At 31.6% G+C, this 27,516-nt stretch overlaps 1 protein-coding gene across 8 annotated transcripts in view; it reads left to right on the forward strand.

Annotated features, from left to right (window-relative positions):
- Window positions 1–27,516, forward strand: part of LOC139523965 (uncharacterized) — a 76,022-nt gene that overhangs the window by 43,208 nt on the left and 5,298 nt on the right. For 5 of the 8 annotated variants that reach the window (XM_071318456.1, XM_071318462.1, XM_071318457.1 and 2 more), the window contains one exon: window positions 23,556–24,790. In XM_071318456.1, coding sequence (XP_071174557.1) covers window positions 23,556–24,790 — 1,235 coding nt within the window. Of the gene's footprint in view, window positions 1–2,468; window positions 2,685–10,139; window positions 10,396–18,361; window positions 18,504–23,555; window positions 24,791–27,516 lie in introns of those variants that run through there. The other 3 variants (XM_071318458.1, XM_071318461.1, XM_071318460.1) reach the window with 3 other exon arrangements.

A 27,516-nucleotide genomic window follows, 5' to 3' on the forward strand; every position in this document is an offset into this window, starting at 1 on the left:
AAAGTACATACATACATGTATTGTGTTAAATTTTCAAGTAGGATGAAGATGTATAAAATTGATTATTTCATCATCACACAAAATTTAAGGATACTCAGAATCTTAAAATTGTGGTGACAAAGGGATTTACTTCCTAGTTAATCTGATTAGATAATTCATTCTGACTGGGATACTGCTTATTATTGTAAGTTATCTTTATCGTACAAAAAAATGTGACCTGTAAGGCAAAATATTTACAAATCGAGGAAAAATTGCATTTTGAAATTGTGCATATTTGATTTTTTTTTTTTTTTTTGTCATGGTTTTGCAAAAGGTCTGCATACATGCCTATAGAATATTTGTAATTCTTTGAATATCTTAATTAGCACTTTGCTTGTTTTCAAGGAAATCCACACAAAAAAATGTTATCCAACAATTAATAATGATCCACAGTTAACTACATTACCAAAACACATATCTTGGTATAATTGACCCACTATTGAAATTCTAAAGATAGAGTTAACCCTTCATGTTTACTGCTTAAATCTTAATTTAGATACTTTATTGCAATTTAACAGCTTTTGAATAAATATATAGTTAAAATTGTTAAAATGAAAGCAGGAAGATATAAATATTTATCAGCAAACTTTATAGTACCCTGACCTCTGCAAGTTTATCATGACCTATTTATATTTGAATATGTAGTACTACAGGAGGAAGCTTGTAGTACAGAAATAGTATATATAGTAGAGAAATTGTAAATACTATGTATTATTTGGTAATACAACAGGTGTTACAATAGAAGCTCAGGTATGCTTTTAGAGTATAATTCATCTCTTTAGTGGCTTATTAATACGTTTATTATTGTCACGTAATAAGCCCACTTTATTTCATTATCTTTGATTCCATATATAACCTGATTATCCCTGGAGGATAATTTTTTCTGGTATATAATTACATACAAATTTGTGAATGTAATTACTATAGTTTTGGATCAGACATGAAATATTGATTGTTTTGACTTTTTTGGACATCTGTATGATTTATATTGTTGTTATAATACTCTGTAAAAGTAGGCAGTGCATATTTAAGTGTCTAGTATTATGACAACTACTCATAGGAATTATATAACTATGTGAACCTGTAGTAATAAAGCATCGAATTTACACTTTTCAAATTTATATTCTACTGTTCCTGTTACAGTTTATAGAGTACAAATAGATATAAATATGTCGTTGACTTTTGTAGTACAGAATCATTAAAGTCATATGAAACGAGTGAGTGGTGAAAAATAATGTTTATCTAATTCTTGAACCAATGCATGCATATATCATAAACTAAGTCCTCTGTGCACGATTTTATCATTATTTTCGCAAATATATCATATAATCATTGATTTTATCATTATTTTCGCAAATATATCATATAATCGTCATTTTTTTTTCTCTCTGTTTGTTACGATTTAACAAATATGGCTGCTCATTAAATGCCGTGTTTTGAAGCCGAGTTTTACCGATTATCACCTTATAGTAAACAAATCACGAAAAGCATGGGTATTGAGCACGTGTTTAACATGTATAATCAGATATTTGTTTATTTCAATGACAGATCCATGCGTATTGCGATCACCGGATTTTTACGAGTAGGGCTACGCTCGGGTCACTATGAATACGGAAAATATGTCGGCGAATTGCTTCCTGGAAGCAAGCAATTAAAAATAAGTAAACTTCTTCTAAATGTGGACAAATTAAAGAATTTTCCTCAGAAAAAAAGTATATGTACATAAGTTGTATAATGAAAACTATTCATTTAGTTATAAAAAACATATGCATATTTTTTTTTAATTTGAGGTTTCTTATGACTTTAATGTATATCTGTTATGTCCTTAGACATTTCAGCATTCAGTAGTTTAATATTTAATTTGAAATAATTGATTTTGTCTAAATTTGAAAATAATTATATAAAATGGGGAAAGTGTTGAAGAGACAACAACCAAACCAAAGAGCGAAAAACAGCTCAATGCCACCAAATAAAAGTATTTATGAATTGTTTTGTATTAGTTGATTAAATTAGAAATAAAATATAAGTTCATTAAATTAATATGACTTTTTTTAAATTAATTTGTCCGGATTCTGGACAAGTTAAAACAATGGATTCAATGAAGACAATTTGTGTGTGTTTCAACATGAAATTAAAAAGACATGTAAAGCACCTCTTTCATTGTGTCTTTGAAACATTATGTCATATAGCAGCCATTTTTTTTAAACATTCACCATCTAAGCTGGGATGCTTTTATGTCACAATATTCAAAACAAAATATCCCACTAACTAAGGTATTCTATATTGAAATTACTAGTGCAAGCAGTGTATCTTCACAGTTTCTGTTAATTAATTGAAGGAAATTGAGTTTGTCCTCTTTAACATGGCCAATTAACAAGTAATAATACTTCAGAATATTGTATACGTCAGGAAGTGTGGCCCTTTACACATTGTAAACACACACTTTAACTTGTAAACACTCCACGTTTTAGTGTTCTCTCATGACGAGGAAATAAGCCATCGAAGGACCATAATGGAGGTTTTGATATTGAAGTTTTCGTGATCGTTTTCACTTTGTTTAAGAGAAAAACTGCATTTTGGATAAATTTTGTAAAATTATTTCTATGGATTTTCCAGAATTTTTTCTGCACAACATGCAGTAGTAGGTAATCTTTATTGATAGGATGTTTAAATCTTTTTGTTTCATATTTGTGAAATGACCTTGTATTATAAGTATTTGTTTTTTTCAGTATTGTTATTGTTTTTCACAAATTTTAAAAGAAAACCAATTTAACATCCCTTAACCTTTAAGATTAAAGGTTCTGAGTTTTTTTAATTCAATGAATGGAGATGTTTTGATTCATTGACAAAGGTCATCTGACTTTTGAGTGAGCAATAAACTGAGAGTATTTATGACAGTTTGTTTTGAACCATACTATTGACAACGTCTAATATCAACTTAATACAGAACTCATAGTAAATGATGGAATGAAATAAAAGTTTATAATGTTGCCACAATCTTAGTCAAATAAGTAGATTTATATTGTGAGTACATATATATAGCTTGATTTTTACACTAACTACTATGTGCGTGATGGAAAGGTCAAATAAACATCTTCTGCTATGGAAACAAGAAAGAAAAAAAACCCAGCAAAAACATGGCTGACTCGGTGCTGGATTTTTTAGACACTTTTCATTGAAAATTATGATTAGTTTTCTCAATTGATATAATTATCATGTCAAGGTCTTTTTATAGCTGACCATAAGGTATGGGGTTTTCTCAACGTTGAAGACCATACAATTTTCTATAATTGCTTACACTCACTTATTTGAGCTTTGGTTGATAGTTGTCTCATTTGGGGGAGGGGGGTCGGAGGGGTCCTGATCCCGAAATCCCGAGCTTAAAAACACCTGATCCCAATGTCCAGAAAAAGGTCCTGCTGCGCCTCTAATTTGCACTCATACCACATCTATTTATTTCTATATTAAAGCATGCTAAACCAATCATTCATATTGAGGCCATATTTGCAAATGCAGGCTATAGATAAATAAACAAGATTATTATTCTTGAACAATTCTTATAAAAATTGCAAATTAAACATGAAATATATAAGTCTGATGATAGAGGCACAAGTTATTGTGGATACCAAATAGTTAAAAGTCTTTTAATCTGCACTTTATTGTACACAAACATCAATTTATGTCAACCCCCCCCATTGTGTTTTTGTTGGTTTTTTAGGGCGGGGGGGGGGGGGGTGGTGAAGTGTTGAAGCAAGGTACATGTAGTGCTCTGGTTACTTGTTTCTTGTTTAAGTTTTTTTTGCTAAGCCTATCGATATTACAGTAGTATGCAAATCACTCGCCTGCCTTCAAATTTAATAATATGCTTTCAAGTACATCATATTTGAACATCTTCTTTTATTGAAAAGAGGAGATTATTTTCTTTTTAAAGTACATGGTAGAAGGCATAAATATCTTTTCGTCCAATTATCATTTGACCTTTCACCTGTCGTTATTGACATGTTAATTAACGCACATCTGTAGTAAGATTTTACATTGCGATACTCCAGTCAATAGGACAGGATTTTACATCGCGATACTACAGTCAATAGGACACGGTTTTCACACATTAGTCTAAAGGGGCTTTCGTGTCTAGCATCATCTAAGTTTTTGTTAAAGGTGTTCAGCAATTCTAATTAGGTTTTCAAAAAGATCAGAAGACTGTGAATTATTGGGTCAAGGTCATATTTTTCTATTGTTACCTGTATTTTTTAACACTCAAATGTCTACACCTGGATAAAATTACTTAAAGTTGTAGTATAAATAGTAGCCTTATTATTTGACTAATGGGAAGATTATGTAAATAATGGTTGAATTTTGTCATTTTTATATTGCTTTATAGTATAGACTCAATTTAAATTGTGAACAAAAATGAAATAATGAGTTTCATATTAAACCTACACAGGTGTGTGGAATAATTTCTGAAAAGTTACTATGATATACTGCCGTTTATGTGTACCTAATAGTAACATATGTAACATAACAGGGGGACTAAGCAAGTATATTGTTGAGGTAAAGATTCTTATGATTTACACATGTAGCTGTCAATAAAAAGGGGATACACTCTAGATCCCTTTTTTTATTGCCAAAAATTCCACATTTTTCAGGAATATAGATTTTAAGTATACATGTATATTGTTCAATTATTATTTTTTTCTATTCAATTATCAGGAATTATGACCCTTCCCCCTTTCAAAAATCATGGATTCACCCTGACTGTGACATTGAAAAAAAATAGTGTTTTAAACAACAACCTTTCTGTTCACTTTAAGAAATATTAACTTAAGTCTTTGAAGTCAACAAAAAATAACGAATTATCTGAAGATCATGTAAAGTGATCTTATATGCAAATTAAAAGAAAATTATATATATCCTAACATTTAAGCAAATAATAATTTGGCTGAAGCAAATTCAGGGAAAAAATTGCATTCTTCAAATGACTTTCCTGTACTTGCAAAGGTCATTTTTGATAACTTTTTGGTCCAATCATTGGCAATATTACTCTTGAGAGATGCATTGATGTCACCTAACTGATCTGTTGAGTCATGATTTTACCTGTGTTGCACCTTTAAAGTTTGATAAATCGTCTGTCTTCTAACCTTTCCAATATATAAATTGTGCGCTGATGTGTTCTTAAGAATTTTGTAGTACAAGGTGTAACTGTGTACTAGCCTAGGACAACTTAAATTGATTTTCAGAGAAAAGATCCATTGAAACAGTCCAATTTATTATATTTCGAGATGAATTTTAGTATTACATAACTTTAGTATTTAATATTCATTTAATTTGCATTTTATTTCTTTGTAGTATTGTAATTCTAAAATGATTGTTCAGTGGTGAAAAGTTGGATATAGAAAGCATCTCCTATCTCCAATGTCATCTGTCAGAAATTTTATGCTGCTTTGTTAGGGTACCAGATTTCCCACATATTGAATAGGGTAAAATTTCCATTGGAGATTATTTTTTTTAACAAATTTGCATTTGTAGGAGTAAGGAATGTCATATCAGTCAGCATTTTAATGATGACGGAAGATGTCTAGTGCATGCATATTTGTGTACCCAGTTTACAATAAAACCAGGTACATGTTAAAAGATTCCCTAAAAACATGAAGCAGAGACTCTTTCCAACAATATAAAATAAAAACAATTACTATTTTTAATCTTGCATAGAAATATAATGTTGAAAATGTGATAGTGATGCAAAGGCCAGGGTCTCTTTATACGAAAAAAACATACAAGAAAAAATAGTGGTAAGTCAATTACATTTTAGTATATCATATGATCACTTTTGTTGTAAGATTTTTTGTGAAGAGAACCCAAGATGACCTACTGCCATCAGTGTGTGTCTGTCTGTTGACAATTTTCACTCATTGATAACATTTCACATTTTGATCTTCTTGAAGAGTTCTGAACATAATAAGACCAAAATAGACAGAAATGTAATACTATTTACTTTGGGTCTGAAAAGTAAACATGCATGCTACTCTGATTTCTGATTGACTGGACTTTTTCCTGAGAGTCTTGAAATCCATTTAAAGCAAACTTTAAAAATATGTTATTTTAGAGTAAAGAATTACATATATTTGTTTTGAGCTTGATAAAAAAAAAATCAGACAGAGGTCATGTTTACTTTTAATCTATATAATGGACATTGTTTTTAATTTTTATGAAAAAAAACAGATGAAGTGAAATAAATTCAAACCCTGAAGGAACCTTTTTCAACTAACAGTGAATGGATCAGCAGACATTTACGACTGGTCCATTTTTTGGCTCACCTGGCCCAAAGGGCCAAGTGAGCTTTTCTCATCACTTGGCGTCCGTCGTCATCGTCGTTAACTTTTTACATTTTGAACTTTTTCTAGAGAACCACTGAATGGAAAGAAACCAAACATGGCATGAATGCTCCTTATGAGGTGCTGACCAAGTGTTGTTACTTTGTAGCCGATCTATCTTCCAAGATGGCCGCCAGAGGGGGACTTAGTTTAACATAGGACCCTATGGGAAATGCTTACAAATGACTTCTTTTAGAGAACCACTGAATGGAATGAAACCAAACATGGCATGAATGTTTCTTATGAGGTGCTGACCAAGTGTTGTTACTTTGTAGCTGATCTATCTTCCAAGATGGCCACCAGCGGGGGACTTAGTTTAACATAGGACCTAATGGGAAATGCATACAAATGACTTCTTTTAGAAAATCACTGAATGGAATAAAACCAAACATAGCATGAATGTTCCTTATGAGGTGTTGACCAAGTGGTTGTTACTTTGTAGCGGATCCATCATCCAAGATGGCTGCCAGTGGGGGGCTTAGTTTAACAAAGGACTCTATGGGAAATACATACAAATGTCTTCTTTTAGAGAACCACTGAATGGAATGAAATCAAACATAGCATGAATGTTCCTTATGAGATGCTGACCAAGTGTTGTTACAGTGTCGCTGATCCAACATCCAAGATGGCCGCCAGCAGGGGGACTAAGTTTAACATAGGTCCCTATGGGAAATACATACAAATGACTTCTTTTAAAGAACCACTGAATGGAATGAAACCAAACATAGCATAAATGTTCCTTATGAGGTGCTGACCAAGTGTCGATCCTTTGTAGCCGATCTATCATCCAAAATGGCTGCCAGCGGGGGGGGGATTAGTTTAACATAGGACCCTAGAGACAATGCATACAAAAGTCTTGCTTCTAGAGAACTACTGAATTGAATGAAATCAAACATAGCATGAATGTTCCTTTCCTTATGAGGTGCTGGCCAAGTGTTGTTACCTGGTAGCCAAATTTTATCTTTTTTTATATGATTTCAAAAACCCAAGTAGAGTCAGGTGAGCAATACAGGCTCTTGAGAGCCTCTAGTTGCAATCATCATGAAAACTTCTAATGGATTTTAGTGAAATTGCAAATAATAGTATAAAACCATTTAAGGGAAATTAGTACAAAATGTATTGGTAAAATTTCTTCATAATTGGCTAAACATTTATTTGATTAATAAAGTTAAATGCTAGACATTTAATATTTTGATGAGTAGGTATGTCAACTCTAAAAAAGTTGTCTGGCCTGTGAGACAAAGCGATGCTAATCAAGCCTTGATATTAGCTCTTTCTGTATTATCTATCAAATATTTATACTATGTAAATCCTATAAGCTGTTTTTGGCTTAAGGGAATAAAGTAATATTATTGCATGTACATGTAGCTTTATATAATGGAACATAGAAGACCTTGATACATTATATCATGTAAATAATATGTTCATAAGTTTCTTCTGGCAAATGTCTGTTGGCCTTGACCTTACTTTTATGGTTTAGGAACTGCTTGAAAAAACTCTAGTTAAGTGGTTTTTTTTCAGTAATTATAATTAATGAGACAATTAACTGTGGTATTTATAATCTTTGCAAGGTATAAAATCCATCAGACAAGATTGACATCACATTGCAGACCTCTTTAAAGGAATCTGTGATCAGATTGTCAGGTGTACATATGAGACTGAGAGTTCATCTGGAATTGACCTAATTTTCAAGGTTCAAGGTCTCATTATAATGTCGATATAAGCAATAGGTCAACTATACTTGATATATAGAATGGTAACATAAGGTGAACATGTTTGTTGTTTAGGTTTAACTTGTCTTGAAACATTTTGTCCTGTGACTGATTTCTTTGGTTTTATTGTGTTAGTTGTTGCTTCCTCTTTAACACTATCTCTCCTCCTATTCATATATACCATTCTGGGAAAGCTAATCTCTTTGACACTATCTCTCCTCCTATTCATAAAAACCATTCTGGGAAAGCTAATATCTTTGACACTATCTCTCCTCCTATTCATACAAACCATTCTGGGAAAGCTAATCTCTTTGACACTATCTCTCCTCCTATTCATACAAACCATTCTGGGAAAGATAATCTCTTTGACACTATCTCTCCTCCTATTCATACAAACCATTCTGGGAAAGCTAATCTCTTTGACACTATCTCTCCTCCTATTCATACAAACCATTCTGGTAAGGCTAATCTCTTTGACACTATCTCTCCTCCTATTCATACAAACCATTCTGGGAAAGCTAATCTCTTTGACACTATCTCTCCTCCTATTCATACAAACCATTCTGGGAAAGCTAATCTCTTTGACACTATCTCTCCTCCTATTCATACAAACCATTCTGGGAAAAGCTAATCTCTTTGACACTATCTCTCCTCCTATTCATAGAAACCATTCTGGGAAAGCTAATCTCTTTGACACTATCTCTCCTCCTATTCATGCAAACCATTCTGGTAAGGCTAATCTCTTTGACACTATCTCTCCTCCTATTCATACAAACCATTCTGGGAAAGCTAATCTCTTTGACACTATCTCTCCTCCTATTCATACAAACCATTCTGGGAAAGCTAATCTCTTTGACACTATCTCTCCTCCTATTCATACAAACCATTCTGGGAAAAGCTAATCTCTTTGACACTATCTCTCCTCCTATTCATAGAAACCATTCTGGTAAGGCTAATCTCTTTGACACTATCTCTCCTCCTATTCATAGAAACCATTCTGGGAAAGCTAATCTCTTTGACACTATCTCTCCTCCTATTCATAGAAACCATTCTGGGAAAGCTAATCTCTTTGAAACTATCTCTCCTCCTATTCATAGAAACCATTCTGGGAAAGCTAATGAAAGACTGGTATAATAACCACCGTCTGAATGTTAGCCATCCTTATAACTTCAACCATTGCAACACTTAAACCACGAGGGGGTTCATCTTTTTTATAATGTTTGGTATGAAACTTCTAGTCAAAATGGGATTGAATTTTAATCCTTGTGTAAGAAGAATTCAACACTCAATCTGCACATTAAAGACCTTTTAGCTTACAAGGCATATGTCTTACCTTCTTTCGGTAGTTGCAATAAAAATTTCCTGCCCTTCATCTTGGCTAACTCACTTTTTTAAAACTAGTACTTTATTGTATAATTTGTTCTAATCCTACAATAAGATTTAGAATGGAAATGCGGAATGTGTCAAAAAGACCAAAGGGCAGAAAACAGCTGAAGGCATACAATTGGTTTTGAAAACAGCACGATTATCCATCACGCAGAGGTTGGCTTCAGCTGGACCCTAAACATAAATGTGAACTAGTTGAGTGAAAATGTAATATTTGCCACTTGACTTTCAACAAACATCAATCAATAAATCTAATGTACTTGTGGTTTTAATGTTCTAACTGTATTAATATCTTTTTTAATTAAACAACTTGACATGATGTTTTTATGTAAACAGTTGTAATTGAATGTTACAATTGAAATAATGTGATATATGGCTAATTTTTCCCAGCCTAGATAATAGAGTTAATATTAAGATTGGGTCCCACAATGTAGACAACAATGAGGTCATAAATTAGGAGATTTTTATGAATGAAAATATGTAACATTAATGAAATGTCCACCCTTCAGTCTTTTCTCATGTTATATCAAGTTTACCTTAGGGATGTGTATTGGAGTTTTACCTGTTATTTCTACCTGTCCATATGATTTAAAGGTGTACTTATTGACCTTAGGAATTATCGCCTTGTAATAAAATTGTAAGGTTGGGTTTGCATAAGATTCTTCACTGTGTTATAAGTTACCTGGAGATTTGGTCGGGAAATAAGCTTTTTTCGGATTATCTTCCCACCTTGGAATGTGTTTACCTCACGGGTTGTTCATGTCAACAATGACATGACCTGAATTTTAACTTAACAGATGGTAAAAAAGAGGGAAAACTTTGTTCGTACGAGATATGATTCGGAATTATTAGTTGAGGAATTTTCGCATAGTGATTTAATAGTTCAGGTAGGATGATTATTTTAAGAATTTCATGTTGAAATTTGGTCTTTTTCATTGTTACAACCCTGCGATGACATTGTAAAAATGTCAAAATTCAAAAGTCTCTTGAATAATAGTATTGAAGTGAAGGGGTTATATCTGCTTTAAATAATGATGATTCAGCAGGATTTCATACAAAGAATAAAACAAATGAAGTTGTGTAATTTTTTTCAAAGATTAAATCTTGTAGTTTTAAAATTTGTTTAAAATTTGTAAAATTTTAAACAGAGCCTTGTTATAACACATCACGTTGGTACGATAGGTGTTCATTTTAATATAATGAGACGTTGCATTCATGAGGCCTGCTCGTAACAAAGGGGTCATGGTGATCATTTTATCTCAAAATATAAAGTGCAATGTACACATATTTTGTAATTTCGTCATAAATAGTGCATACAGGTAACAGTAAAAAGTCACTATTTTTTTCATCAGATACACATTAATGTCTCATCAATTATGCTTCAAATAAGGCCAAAATTATTGAAAATTCAAAAACGTTGAAAGCTAATGTAACGGAAAAGGGCCAAACATATAGCCTAGGAATTGGAGCTTCATATGAAAGAGATATACAAAAAGTAATCAAAAAGGATTGGAACTTTATGTAACTTAAAGAAACTATTAGAATTTATTTAAGGATGGTATTTAATTAACTAATAATTAATTTATATTGTTTATTTCTGATCCTCTCTTTTGTGGGTAACCAATGGTTTTGATGGGAAACACCCTACCCCTAGTAAATTCAATCCCTCTTTTATACCTAAAGATGTTGATATCGTTGGCAGTGTATGCTATTCTCTGTTAATGCTTAGTCACACCTGGAGTTGGACAAATGGTAAAGACAATTGTATGTTATTCAAGATTTTATGTTGAAATTGAGATATTGTTGATGTTTTCCTGTGTTGTGAAGTTGCTGTCTCATTGACTTTATATCCCATACATGTTTCTTTTATTCACAAGTATTCACATAATCAAAAAACCCCATGGTGAGACTCATTCATGCACTATGAAATATCAACTACATGTTTTAAACAGTTTGTGCCGTGCTGTGTCTAGGTCTTTATGACATACTTGTTAATTCATTTACATGTAAAGAATGGGGCTATGGTATCTTAATATATTACGTAATTTTAACATGCATTTACCTCCAGGTTAGAACTCTAAACTATTTGACAGATAAATTACACGGAAAATATACAAAAAATGTTTGTGTTATTTTGTCATGTTACAGGGTAAACTTTCTTTACTATGAATATTTTAGTATTTTTTATTAGTGCAAATTCTAATAGTTTTTTATATAAAAAAACCCAACCAAGATGACACTTAAGTTAAATGGACACAGCCTTGACTTGACTCATCTTTACCTAAATTCAATAAAAAAAAATGTGTATTATTTTGCTTGGGAAAAAAATATGTGACAGGTGTGGAATTTTGCAGTCTATCATTACATTTTAATTGCTTTTTTGGAGGTCTGAAACCTTGACTTTCAAACATGCCACATTCACCCACTGTATTTTCTGAGATCACATGACTTTGTTAATCTACCATATATGGAGATGATAGTAAAATTGTTAAATTGACACAAATGGAGCAAAGCATGTGGTTTTCACATGTTTGATTTACCTTTGCAGGTAATTGCATTAAAAATAGATGTGCTATTATTGATACATGCAAATTTTATTTTCAAAGTTGTAGTAAAATCAATAAATCAGCCATTAAATGAAGTGAATTACTAAACTTTTGATGTCTTTGAATTTAATTATTTTACTTTAACTACATAAAAGCATGCCAATCTTGTTATTTCTGTCACAACTGCATTTAGATGCAATTTGTCTATTGATTGGAGTTTGCTAAAGAATAATTTGTAAGACAAGAATAAAATTTCAATATTTTATTTTTATGTCGTCATTGCATGATTTTTGGCAATGGAAAAGAGTTGATATAAAAAAAACAGATATCTTTACTTTCAAAGAGTAATTGTGTTTGTATATTTGTTTAAATGTAAGGGGTTCAAAGATATTAAGTCAGAATAAATTGTCCTTTTAATATTTAAGATGAGAAAAAAGAATTAAATTGATAAATAGAACAAATAAAACTTGTGTTGCTCCAAGTAAAAAGTTTGTTAAATTCGAAGCAAAATATAAAAAGATGTTGAAATAATATGGTTTGAATAGTTTGGATGTTTTTTGGGGGCCTTTTATAGCTTGCTGTTCAGTGTGAGCCAAGACTCTGTGTTGAAGACCGTACTTTGATCTATAATGGTTTTTCTTTTACAAATTGTGACTTGGATGGAGAGCTGTCTCATAGGCACTCATGCCACACCTTCTTATATCTATATACATTTATTCTTAAGCTAATTTAGTTTTCTTGTCTTACAAATTATGGTGTATGTAATTCTTTTGATTCTTTTGATTCTATTTACAATGTTTTAAATCATCGGGGCATTTTTTAACACTTGAGCTAAGTGCTCCAAAGATGTCTGACCTGTCAGATTTTTTCAACCCATCATTAACGGAACAATAACGCTGAACAATACAGCCAAAATCGTATTCAGAATTTTTACAATACAAACTATGAGGGGTGTACACCTAAAATTAACTGACCATTGATACTATTTTAGTCGTGACATTTTGCCCAAGTATTTTACCTTTTGTTAACCAAATGATTTTTGCATTGTCACGACCATATCTGAAGATTTGGAAATAGAAAAAAAGATTGATGATCGTAGATCAAGGAGAGATAGGCAATGAATACTTTGAAATTTAAATCCTCTAAATCAGCTTTTACATAATGAAGTTATCACAGGGTGTTACTGGTGTACTACTTAAAGACTTATTTCAACTCTGTCGGTGAAAACAATGTTAGATGTTGTAATACATAATTCAAACATTATAAATAGGATTTTTTTAATTAATGCTTTTTGACATTAAAGTACTGAAACCCAGTTTATTTATGCTTTTGCAGTAAAGAGTGTCTCTTACTCAGCTAAAATTGGGGAGGGGAATTGATTTCGAAATAGTTATATTGAATTGGAAAAAAAATGATCCTGACCTATACATTATAGATTTAAGGAAGTTGAGTAGTGTTATTTCTTAAAGAAGTGTGTAAGATACCAGAGGGACATTCAAAAACATTAATCGAAATTAAATAAACTGACAACACCATGGTTAAAAAAGAAAGAGACAAGCAAAAGTACATAAAACACAACATTATAAAAAAATTAAGACTTAGCAACATGAACCCCACCAAAAACTGGGGGTACTGATCTCAGGTGTTCTTGAAGAGTGAGCAGATTCTGCTCCACATGTGGCACCCATCTTGTATAGTATAGTAAAGTATAGATATGCTAGAGGTATAAAAGTAGGATAGAAAGTAGCAGGAAACAGTAGGAACCAGTGAATAGCCTTAAAATATGGCCTTGACTGCTCAACATCTTTGATCAGCAGCCAAGCTTTGTAGTAAGGCTCAAGTTTTGTTCATTTTTTATGCTTGTGTAGTTGGATCTGAAGATACAGACTAGTACTGACTAGTTTCAAAGGAATTATTGCTGTAGATCCTTTTATAAACCTAAGAGTATCTGTCAAAATTAATATTGAGTCAAATAATTCAGATTAAATTGAAATGCAGTTTTTAGGATTTATGTATTTTATTAAAACACATTGAAGATAAAATTGTCAGATTTGATGCATTAACATTAATTCTTAATTTAGCCACATACCTAAAAATTTATTTTTATAATTTTGACCCATTTTCTGTGACCCTACTTCAAAAATCGTGTCGGAATTAAACATAGTTTTTGCTGACTTAGGGGCTTTGTACTAAATTTTGCACATTCACCATTCATTGCAGTTTTTTATGTAGTACTACAATGTATTTATAAAATCATTTTTTGGAAAATAAAATTGATTAAGAATTTTTGAACTGCTTGCTATTTTATCCTTTTGCTACTTGTTTCCAGTGTGGGTATTTTTTTCTATATTAAAGGATTATGCATACTATTTTGTGGAGATAACATCATTTTCAAAAAATTTACTAGGGAATTCATTCTGATCTTAGTTCATAACTTGTAGAAGTTATATCGTTCTGGTTGGGTCATGTCCACACATCAAGAGTTTAGATGCCAGGTCATATATAAGTAAGTTTTTCTAAGTTTTATAATTGAATTGTTGAATCAGTCAGAGCTTGAATAAAACCAATTCAGGTCTATTATAACCTTTAAATATTTGACTTGGAAGGTTCATTCAATAAATGTAGGTTTTAAACATTATTGGATGAAAATGGAAATGTGTGCATCCCCCAGGGTGGTGGGTGAAGATTATGAAGTTTACCTCAAATTCGTAAAAATGCTACTATGGCATTCATGCATTCTAATGTCCTTTTGAAAACTTTTATCTATCTATATTGACCAAAATTATTTAATAGTAATAATATTGCTATTACAATTTGACCCCTTGGATCAGTAGGCCTGTAGGCTTTGTGTATACAACATGTGACGAAGCATTATTAATTTTTACATATATTGATATATTATATTTTTATAACTAATTAATATTATATATACTTCTTTGAAAGATGATAAAAATTTCTGTAAGCAGATGGTAGGTATTGGAAAAAAAAATGTTATTGAAAGAGGGGTAGATAAGTAAAATATGAGTCATGAAATCTCAGATAATATGAAAATGATGTAAATATTTGGATGTTTTGGAGTACTTGTAACGGATACCAAGGTTGAGTGAACATTTACAAGAAGTTTCATGGTGTTGTTTATTTGTGGTGAAGTGTTGATTATGCCTACTTAAGGGTAACTGGGTATACATGTACAAATAATGATTTACCACAGGCTAAATAATGACCCAACATCAAAAGCTCCGGTGTGACACATCATAATGACCCAACTCATAGTTGACAAGGACACTCAGTACATTTTTAGAAAAGTACTATAAAAGTACTGGCATCATGGGAAACCCCAGGAAAAGTAGTAAATAAAACTGTGATTTGAGTTCACTTGGTGCAGAGATCACATATACCGGTAAATGCATTCAGCGCTGAAATTCAAATTAAATAGGAAAACATACAGTTGACATAGTGAACTGTTTGTTCTTCTGTTTCATGGAGCAATTTTGATTTTATTGCCATGTTAGATTTGAACTATGATCCAAATGTACTTTTAAAGTTTGTCAATGAGAAATATTTGCATTTGAATTGAATTGAGTATGAAGTGTTACTAAATATCTGTGAAACGATTGAAATAAAACTAAGAACTTGTGAAAAGGATTTCAAGCTGGATGATTAATTTGTAATGACAGTAGTATAAAATTGCTTGTGACAAGCAAACAAGGTCATTAAATATGTACAGGGAATGTACCTTACATACTTTTGTTTTAGGCTAAATAAAGTTAATTCATAGTGTCTTTGCTCAGTTCATTCATTGGAACAATTGTTGTGTGGGTTTATTTCAGGACTGTTTTAATCAATTTGTCAAAATGAAGGTTTTATAAATTTGTCCTGTGGGGGAGCTACTTATCAACCCAAATGCCAATGATGATAAACATGATAAAAAGATATTTATTTTCTTAATTTCAGTCTCGGAATTCAAAAAGGCATGTGTAAATCATAATTTCATATGGATGCTGGTGTAAGACTTTCAAGTCACATTTGAATTGAAAAATCTTTCTCAATTCAAGTTTTGAAGATATATTATATATTGTATTTACATTTTTGAGATATCAAAGGACCCTGCTAAAAAAGGTTTATTTGGGGGTTATAATCATATTCAAGTCTGAACTTTTTGCAGAGGACCCCATTAAGCATGTCGATTTTACATTTCAAATTTTAAAGGACGATTAGCTTAACAACATAGATGATCATCAGAGGCGGATTTAGGGGGGGGGGCCTTTTGGGGAAAAAATTGGTTGCTTATATAGGGAATCATTGAAGCGTGACTGGAGCGGGCCCCCTCTTAGGTCAGTCAGTGGGCCCCACTTATGAAAATTTCTGGATCCGCCACTGATCATAGATCAAAATCTGTAGCAAAGGAATCAGTAGACAAACATTCTAATATTGTAGATTGTGAGTTAGTACATTTGTCATATACTATTCCAACAAGTTCAGAGCATAGAACTGCATTAGATTTTGGTTAAGGGACATCTATTTCTTCTATAATATATATCTTTGCCTTCAGAATCAATTTAAAAAATAACTTTTTTTTTAATTTCTTATTTTGATTTATAGTTCTGATGTTGCATTGTTTGTGGGATTCTGAGTATTTCAGGCATACTATTTTCTCTATTATTAGAATTTGATGTCTAACTTTGATGTATGGATCTCCTGGGAAATTCTATTGTGAATTTTTTGTCCTGACAGTGGGTTTAATGTGTATTGAAAAGTGTGGGAGGTTAGACTGTATTCCCGTGCAAATAAATGAAACTTGACAAAATTGTAAAAAAACTCATATGGTAGCTATAAGTGCCAGTGCTGGTAGGCTTTTTGGTTTGAAGAGTTTTAAGTTGTATAGCATTATTTTGGAATTTGTAAGACTCTATGGTGTCATTTTATTCCTTAGGCAGTTTTTATATGACAGCAATTTTTTTGCATATCATGAGAGAAATGAATAGACCCTGTTCAAATATGAGTTCAAAAAAAAAGCGGGAAAATCAAAAATTGAAAGTTTGATTACCATTGCACATCTATTTTAAAAAGACATGCACATGGCAGGTGCATTCAACACCAGTGTTAATTGACTAGGATTGCCTTTTGATAGGTCCCTGGTTCTTTTCTGTCACTCTGGCTTCTTCACCAATAAGCACTCTCAGGCCAGCACTATAAATAAACATTGTGCTGAATGTGGCATTAAAAATCAAATTATCAATAGATCAAACCATTGTTTGCATTTATTACACATTTTATTTTGGGTTTCTTTCTACTTTAATTATGCTGACACAATCCGCTACCTAATAAGTTCATCCGAATAGTGAAGAAATGAAAACGGAAAAACGTAAAATTAAGTTTCCTTGCATAATACAACAGCAGTGCATGATCATATCCGTCCTGTATCAATAGTGTACTTTATGGTAAACATGAACCATATTAGAAGGAAGTTGGGTTGTTGATTTTCATTTACTCATTCATTTAAAACAAGCTGTTCAATAAGATTTTCTCTATGTTTATTTTATCAAATAAATGGGTTGTAATGGCTTGCTGTTATGTCCTACAGTCAACAAAATTATTTTTTCCTCCTATTTCTGATAACAGCTGCCAATAGGATGTTTGATCAATATTGAGGAAGTTCAGTTCAAATATCATGACATTTTTGATAACATCAGATTCATGATAACTTTTGAAGAAAAAAACAAGACTTAATATCACATGTCTTGATAGTGGGGTCAACATTTATTTGTTCTTCTTTAAGCAGGAGTTCCCCTGGAAACAAGTCAAAATCACATGTCTTCAGATATGCTGTAGTGGCCCTGTAAATGTATACAGGAATCACCCTCTTGGAATGGGGGTTATATGATTTTTTATGAGTTCACAATTTGATTTCTTTTTTTGTCTCAAAATATGCATGAAATATTTGCCACTGAACATATAGTAAAATGGCTATCAATCAATCACATTGGCTTTTGATTTTGAATAACAGTAATTCTTCTCTTCCCTTTTAATGGATCGAAATTGGTTTTTCATTTAAAATACTAAACATCCATAATGTTATTTACATTTTAAAAAGGTTAAAAGGGGCAACTGAGTAAAACACAAATAGGACCGTAACTTCAAGTGTGATTTCCCCCCTTTTTAATCTACTCCACCCTTATTTCATTTATGTTATAATACAAATTACATGGTACTGTTAACTTCAATACACAATTTTATTATTAATCTTGGGCATGCAACAGTGAACACAAATCCAATACACGAGACACCATGAATGAGCCATTGATTGTAACAAGTACAGACATAGGTATAACATAGGTATTTAAAATGTCAGGTATGTCACTAGATCTAGGTAGGGTCACAGTTAGATAGAATTCCATTTTCTCAGCAGTGTTAAATACAACAAAGGATTTTATGCCTTTTAGAATTAGGTAAGATTATTAATACTTGTTTTGTCTGTTCCATTTATTGAAAATTCTGCAAATTCTGTTGGAAAAGAGTTTTTGTATATATAAAAATGTTGCCATTTTAAGAAATTTACATTAGGTAAAAATGGAAGGGGATGGGGTGAAAATCTATGACAAAATACATTTACATTAACTCAACTTAAAGACTCTTCTTTTACGTTGAAATTTACTCAGTGTGGATTCATTCATTTTTACGATTTTTTTGTGGATATTTTATTTCGTGGTTTAGTCAACGTATACATACAAGTGTATAGAAAATTTGTACTTTATTAACTATTGAAGTTTGTGGTTTACCTGTACTCACATAAACCACGAAAAAATGGTATCCCACGAATAATAATGAAACCACAGTATTTGAATTTAATGTTCCTTATTTTGACCTATCAGCAGCCTTCTCGAAATCTACTGAATGTTAGTTGTCCACCTAGTATGAAAAGCTTGAACATGATAGAATACCAATTCAGTGTTTATCTTTTTTTGACAGATTCATTTTCATTTTTTTATGTCACTGCTAAGCTTTTGTCTCAATTCATGTATCTAATATTCAAAACACATTCGACTTTTTTGTACTTTTCTACAAAATTAAATGAATTATTTGAAAGTTTAATTTAGCTGGATGGTATAAGAGGTCATGGTAAAAACTATTCTTAAAACCCTTAATCATATGCCCAAAAAATTACCTCACTTATTTTGAAATTCACTCCAACAAAGATTGGGAAATAGTAAATCTTGAAATATCAGATCCATAGATCTCTCCTATCATCTCCAGTGTTCAATTTGTTTGTTATTGAGACTGATTACAGATGAATCAAATTGAAACTCTTATTAGGTTGCCTTGACTCCCACCCGACTACTTTTACCCCAAAGTAATGACTGGCTCTCTTCCTGCAAACATTGTGAACTTTAGCAAGTTAAAATTGTGGCTCCGCATGATGGTCTAATACAAAGCAGGGTTCTGATATTCTTATAATATCAAGATGTGACTTGTCCTGTTCTGTATGTAAAAGTTTGACACTGGATATTGTACACATATCCATCTATCCATCCATTGTTTGACACTGGATATTGTACACATATCCATCTATCCATCCATTGTTTGACACTGGATATTGTACACATATCCATCTATCCATCCATTGTTTGACACTGGATATTGTACACATATCCATCTATCCATCCATTGTTTGACCTGGCTAGGAATTTATTATTATACTCTTAAGGGGGCAATACTACAGTCAGTACCACAAAATTGTAGCCGTTGTTTTCTGAAATTACTGTCATACATATGGGAAATTAGCTGAAGCCCACCTCAGGGTGCTGGATTTTTTTTACTGGGTTGAAGACCCATTGTTGGCCTTCAGGCTTGGGCTATTTTCTTCTCTTTGGTCAGGTTGTTGTTTTTTTTCACACACCCAGTCTCCTTTCTCTATTCTAACAGTAAAACATGATTAACACACCACTTTCATTTTAAAGTGCTTGTACTAAGTCAATAATTAATTATTTCCTGTTGATCAACTATTAACATTTTCCCAAAACTTAAAAAAACCCTATATATGGACATAATATTCCTTGAAGTTTTGTTACATCTTTCTTTACCTTGCCAACCCAATTTGAACACACTCCATTAATATATTTTTCCCATTCTTCAAATGTTTAAAAAGGTAAACAGCATTTTTTTCTCTGCAAAATATTTGCCAAATCATTATTTGCTAGCCATAAACAAAGGTATTTGTTTGTAAATGTGATCACAAAAGCAAGGAATAGTATATGGTACATTGTATTAAAGTAGATTTAAATTTACTTAGATAAAAAAAATAATTGAATTTTTCTTTCTCATGACAAACGTTTCCACTTTTATCATTGTGGAAATACAGTATTACATTGTATATTAAAATTAAGTCTGAAAAAAAAAGTGAAAAATCTTCCGTTTTTGAAAATTACGGTTGAAAATATAAACTGGTACTTTAAGCAAAGAGTAAAAATCCATTTTATATATGGACAATTAGGTTTATGAAATATGGTTAAATCATATTATATTCCAGTTGAGCTGTGAGTAGAAACCGCTAAATTGATTTGCTTTTCAACATACTTGTTTTTATTACGTTTACGTAATTAAGTTTACGTTTTAGTGTCAAGTTTTCTGTTTGAAAGAAATATAAAACCACAAAATAGAGCATATATTCTGCTACAGACAAACTTAATTATAAGATGGACTAAATTTTACTTGGCATTGGATACACTTCAGTTGCTTTTATACCTTGGAGTGTTCTAAAAAAAAATTGATTGCAAAAATATTGGCCATCTTATATAAAGAGAAAAAGAAATCTTTCAGATACTGAAATAGAAAAAAAACTAATTTAAGATGAAAGTCCTAAATTTAAGAGAGGGACGAAAGATACTAGAGGGACAGTCAAACTCATAGATTGAAAATAAACTGACAACGCCATGGCTAAAAATATAAAAAAGACAAACAGACAAATAAGTACAAGTACAAGTACAGAGGACACAACATAGAAAACTAAAAACTAAGCAACAGAAACCCAATCAAAAACTATCTATCTAAATCACCATCCTCCTCTTTATAAATAGAAGTAGTAACACACAGGCATATATATCAGCTGATCGGAATATCAACTTCTTTACCGATTTCTAGGCCAATGCTTCATGCCAGCAATATTGAGAATCATTTGTTGTGACTTTAATTTTCCGTATTACAAGTTGATTAAATTGGGAGATGAATTGCCCATTATAGTGTTCTGACCAAAGATGTCAATTCAGCTGGTGAATTAGCAATGGCAGATATTAGTTCAGGAATTCTGATCAATATGTTGTGTCTGGAACATTAATGGAAAAACCTTAAGAATGGTTATAGAGAAAATGGGGTGTTTAGAAGGGAGCAAGATTGGTTTTTATTGTGAATGGATAGTCAGGCAACTCAGACGATACTATAATCTTGTGAATGAATTATAGTAAAAGTTGTATTTTCAATCCACAGGATGTACAAATGTAGTATTTTGATATATTTTGAGTAACAGTAAATTAATGGAGTTGGGATTTCTGTATGAAATTCAAAGTAAGCTGAACAGAAAAAGAATTTACTTCGACTGTTAACAGTAGGGATTTTGGTGGTATATTTTTTACTGTTCTAGAGTTTTGTCTTTTACAAACGGAAAAATAGCTGAGTTTCTGTTCTCTAACTTAAGTTTGCCCCAACCAAATGTCATAAAACTTAAACACAATGATTATTAAAAATTTGGGTAGCGTCACTTTCATGCTTCTTAATTTGAGTTATGTCCCTTCATAACATTGTCATTGGCATTGTTGACACATTCCTAATTTAATATTTTTTTTATGTAAGGGAGGAGGGGTAGCCTCAGTGTCAAGACTGTCGGCAATAAACTTTTTTCTTCTATCTTGTGTTAAAATCAGACAGAGAAACAAGTTTGACCAGTTTAGATTTGAATGTGAAAAATTTATCAGGATTTGTCCCCTAAATCAATTCAGTACTATAGTATTACTTGTTTGACCATCAATTTCTGGACATCAGGAATTATATTCCACCCACACTTTTGTATTATTACCTGTCACACGTAATTACTTAGTGTGGGTGTTCACAAGTTATCATTCCTTCTCCATTTTACATATATCTTTATTGACTGGAACAGTAATTAATGTCTAATTTCATGCAATTAATTGGAAAAACAACACTTTTGATTGTTATATATCATGATTGTAATTTCATCGGGTGAAAAGTGATGTTTCTGAAATAATTTTTTTAAATCATGTATTTTTACATTAAATCTTATTATTAGGTGCATTTGTGATGATTATAGCAACTCTTATGGATATTATCATATTCTTTCTTTTAGATTTGCACCTAAAAAGATTAATTTTGGCTGCATTAAATATCAGGTGTGAGAATATAGGACTCAATGTAGTATGAATAAAACCAGTGTTGGGTCCAACACTATAGAACGGCAACCTAACAACCAAACAACAAATTCAAATACCAGAAATAATATACAAATAGAAAAAAGACATCATAAAAATCTGTCTAGAAATAAGAGAAAAACATGTTTTTAAAAAGACTGAATGCACAGCTGTTCACGTAAAACAGTACATGTACTAGAATATTTAAAAAAAATTCGTATATGCATGCCTTCTTGCACTCTTGTTTATTTCTATGGAGGCAAAAATCAACACATTTGATTATGGTGACATTATTATAGGTGATTTAAGTCAATTGTAAAATTTATTGATGATAGTTTTAAATTTTATTAATAGGTCTGTATAATGTTTGTTAGCATTAAAATTTTAATGAAAAATTAATAAATTGGACAAAATTTAAATAACACATGAATTATTGAATTAATTTGCCTTTGTATAATAAAGTCTCAACTGTGGCAAAAATCAGTAAAACATTAAAACAAGACATATATATATTGATTCAAATAATTTTTAATTCATAATAGTTTATTGATATGGTACGGTACTTACAATAGATCTGGACGATAAAATAATTCATTGATCACTCATAGTTTAAGGTCCACACAGGCAAATTTTAAAATGTATATTTGTATAGTAGTTCATTTACTATGACCATGGAGGCTCCTTTCATGCGGAACAATAAAAAAAAGCTGCAGAAAAATGAGAAGTTACCATTGCCATTAACTCTGAATATATTTAAAAGTAGGGTAAATATCTGAGAGACATCAACCTAACAATAAAAGATCACATACAAGGCACTTAAATAACATATACCTGACTATGGTACGCATGTCAAACTCCAAATCAAAAATAGCCTTGATAATTTATGAATAAACTAAGCATTGGAAAATGTCAAATTCTTTTTTTTTTTTTAAATATGAGTACCACAAGTAAGTATTATTAGTTTGTTTTTTACACATGAATTATTTAAGGAAACTGCTAATAGAATATAAAGATTTTTAAGACTTTTGAAGGACTTCTTTTGAACAGAATATCAGTTTAATTATCTTTTTCTTTCTATTATTTCAGAAGATGGTGACTATGATTCGTCCTTCAGATTAACCGAGAGTGGTAAATTGACTTACGATTCCCATGTTAAGTCATTATGTAAAGTGCCAATCAAAACTGAACCTTATTCCAGTGACCGCAATGCATGGGAGCAGGACGAGCAAAACAATAACATTTGCAAGATAGTTGACGTGAGAGGGAATGTAGATTTTACGAACAGTTTAATGAATAATAATAATAATGGTGGTGATAAAGAAAGTCTGACTGGAAGTAGTACTACAACTGAAAACTGGCAATCGAACAATGTTTCCCGTCAATCTGAAAGTATAAATAGCACCCGAAATTCAATGATGTTAGCCAGTAGTCCTGCTGGTGTCTTCAAACCCCCAATGACAGTGGCTGACCAAAGGCTTATATCAGCCGGAATGCCTTATTCAATGATACCATCTGGAGGACCTGTGTCACCATACAGTTATTTTACACAATATGGATATCCTCCACGAAACTATCCACAAGTTGATTCTTATTCTTATTCTGCAGTTCTACAAAGCATGGGAAGTCATGCAGCACAAACCCAAATGCCGTGCAATACCTATGGGTCTCAGTACTCCATGCTGAATAGCCCACATCAACGATCAATGTCTGTGTCCGCCTCAGGGCAGGGACAGCATGTGTCATCCCGGCGTAGCCCGGGAGATACGTCAGAAAGAGATATAGACTCTAATATACCACACAATTATGGTAAAGAGGAACGTACACATAGTCTTTCATCAGTAGAAATATCCAGTTCAAAAACTGTATCTTTTAAAGACCCCCCTCCAAGGAGGGAATTAATAAACAGTAAAGATATGAACTATAAAGTGCCTAGTGGTAAAGAAGGAAGTTTAAAACATCGAATCTTGACCCGCCCATCAGACAGTACTCCCGAGAGTTCTGTGGTGGATGTACATTATGGTGAACCTTCTGCCAAAAGAACAAGATATGATCCTCTTAATGTTTCCACATCAAATCACCAAGAAGATAATGGATCTTCTGCAAATTTACATTTCCCGCCACATTTTATGAAGGGTTCTATAATACAACTCACAAATGGTGAATTGAAACGTGTTGAGGATCTGCAAACAGCAGATTTTGTACATAGTGCTGAAATAAGTAATGATCTCAAAATTGACTCTAGTTCTGTTGTACGCATTGATGAAAATAACGAGCGAGGGACAGCAGTCCTTGGATTTGTTGTTGGAGAACACAAAGTTCAGGTATGATTATTGTTTGTTTAGAAATCTATAAAAAAATTACATATGTTGTAGTTCTGTAAGAATTATTCATTTTTACATACATTTTTGTAGTAAATAACCATCTGCTTGAAATCAACATGCAGATATGTAAAACTAACAGGTAATAACATTGTTAATCCATATTCTGATAAACATTTAAATGATTTATCAATACTGATGTAGACCATAGATTTAGAGGTCTAAGTTTGGGACAACGAGGGCATAGTTTCTCACTTGTATGCATGTTCTGGTTATTGGTTTCTGGATGCTACTCTGAGAAAGCATCTATCAACACTTTTGATATTTGGTTTGTTAGGGACTTCTATAAAACAAATAAATTGGGTGGATTTCATAGGAAAGAAGCCAATTTTATGGGTACCACAAAAAAGTGATGATAATTAGCATCCACCAAATCATTTGAAATGTTGTTAGGAACTAGAAATCCAAGTCCTAATGAATGACAAAAACAATTAACCAAAAACAAATATCATATGAAAACGACTTGACTCATTATATTGTCAAAAAGCACAAAAAACAACTCACATAAAGACAAAGTATTATTTTAAGAGTATTGTAAGGTGTACATGCTAGTCTATAATGTTTCAAGTTTCTATGCTATAGATTGGTTTCTCAGTGAATATGTTAGCTCTGTGAAATAATCACTCATTTTCACTGGTTCATTGCTATTTGTCTAGTTTTAAATTATCTGAAAGGTTTTCGGTTACGTCATTGAAGTTGAAATATCTATTATTTTTCTGTAAGTTGATCCAAAGGAGTGGATATACTGTTAGTGAGTTAAATCCTAAATGTTAAATTTGTCCATACATTCTGTGAAAAATAATCTCGGAAAACGTAAATAATTGGAAAAAGTTGTAAAAATACAGTAGAAAAACCTGCTTAGGTGATAACTAATAACAGTTTTTAATTAACACGTCAGTGTTTTTCAGGTTTCAAATTATTTGATTTGTTTCATTCATTGACGTCAGTTATTCACTGCCAGAAGACAAGACCAAAGAACTACAGGGTAGTTGTAGGTTAAATGTCAATGAGACAACATCCCAACACTACTTTCAATAGTCATCTGATTCAGAAGTTAATTGTATAGACTAAAAGGGTGAACAATCATCTACCCTGCATTGCAAACTCTGAAATAACCCTTATAAGATCTAAGAAGATGTGGTATGAGTGCCAATGAGACAAAATTTCAACGAAGTCACAATTTGTAAAAGTAACCCATTGATGTTATAAACTGTAAGTTCCAGATTGGGTTTAGATTGCTTTGTGTATTCTTGTCTATCTTGTCATAAAGTACTAGCAAATACTTTGAATTACTTGTCTTATTTGTTTTCTAGCTGACTGCATTAAATGCTGTTGTAAATATTTTTTTTAACTTGTTTATAACACATGTATATTAAAAAATGACCAACTTTCCGCTGTGGAATGTTAAGTTTACTTATACAAATCAATGTAAAATGTCAGTCGTGACTTCTATGACTTCTCATTTAGGTGGTAAATGAAGATGTTGTTGTAACATTATACATTTTGTCATGATACCAAATTTTACACGCTCTGTTGAAATTTAATAAGGACAATTAGTACAGCTAGTTTTATTAAACCAGAGAGGCTTGTTAGCCAAATTGCTGCTTGCAATTTACATGACTAAATGGGCTATTATGATATTGCACACATTTAATTGGAAGTTTGTTCTGTATTTAGCAGTTGAAAAGCAGAGAATAATTCTTATGATCACAAATGAGATTCTTTTTTAATTCTTTTGAAGAAGATGTTGATGTTTTAACATCTGTGAAGTTGTGACATAACAATTTGATTTATAGATATTGATAGTACAACTGTACTAATAACATTGCATTGTGGGATACCACAGACAATAATATCCCATTATATTGATTCATAGTATTAAATAAACTGTGTTATATATTTGATGTTGACAATTTTCACAGTATTTTGAAAGTCATTTGTCTGAGGTTTCAGGTCACTAAATTACACACTAATGGATTCTTTTGGCTTTCAGCGTTTGTGTTTGTATTTTAAAAGTAAATGAGGAAATTTATATCGAAACATGTTACACAATTTGCAAAAGTACTTCAATTGTTATTAAATAATTTAAGAACAATATATGAACTCTTATTATTTGAACATTAACCTTAATTCAATTTTAATTTTTCACAGTTTCATTTTAATTCAAGTCATTTTTCAATAAACGTGTTACATAATAACACTAGATTTTGTGACACTAGTGAAAACCTTGAAAGTGTTATAGCTAAACACAAAACATACAAATATTTACCACATTACAGAATTTATTTGTTTACCACTCACAAATTCGATTTAATCTTTAATTTTTTTCCCAGTAAACGATGCCTTTTTAAAATACATTTCAAAATTCCCTGTAAACATTCGCCTTAAATACACTTTTGAAAGACAAATGCTCTTGAACTAAATGCAAAGTAAGCTTGTTACGTACATTGTTATGGATAGGAAATATTACAGGGCCATATTTAGAGGCTGCTGTTATATAGGTCTGGAGTGCTTCTGTTGTTATAGACTGTAGACAACTGTTTTACATGTGTTGTTGGGTCTATGACATTTTACAAAGATAATTATTTACGGTAGTTGTCAACTCCAAATTCAAATAAAACATAAAAAAAAAAAAAAAAGCTATATAAACATCTGATATAAGATCACCT

The sequence above is a fragment of the Mytilus edulis genome, chromosome 5 (assembly GCF_963676685.1).
Source record: "Mytilus edulis chromosome 5, xbMytEdul2.2, whole genome shotgun sequence".
NCBI lineage: Eukaryota > Metazoa > Mollusca > Bivalvia > Mytilida > Mytilidae > Mytilus > Mytilus edulis.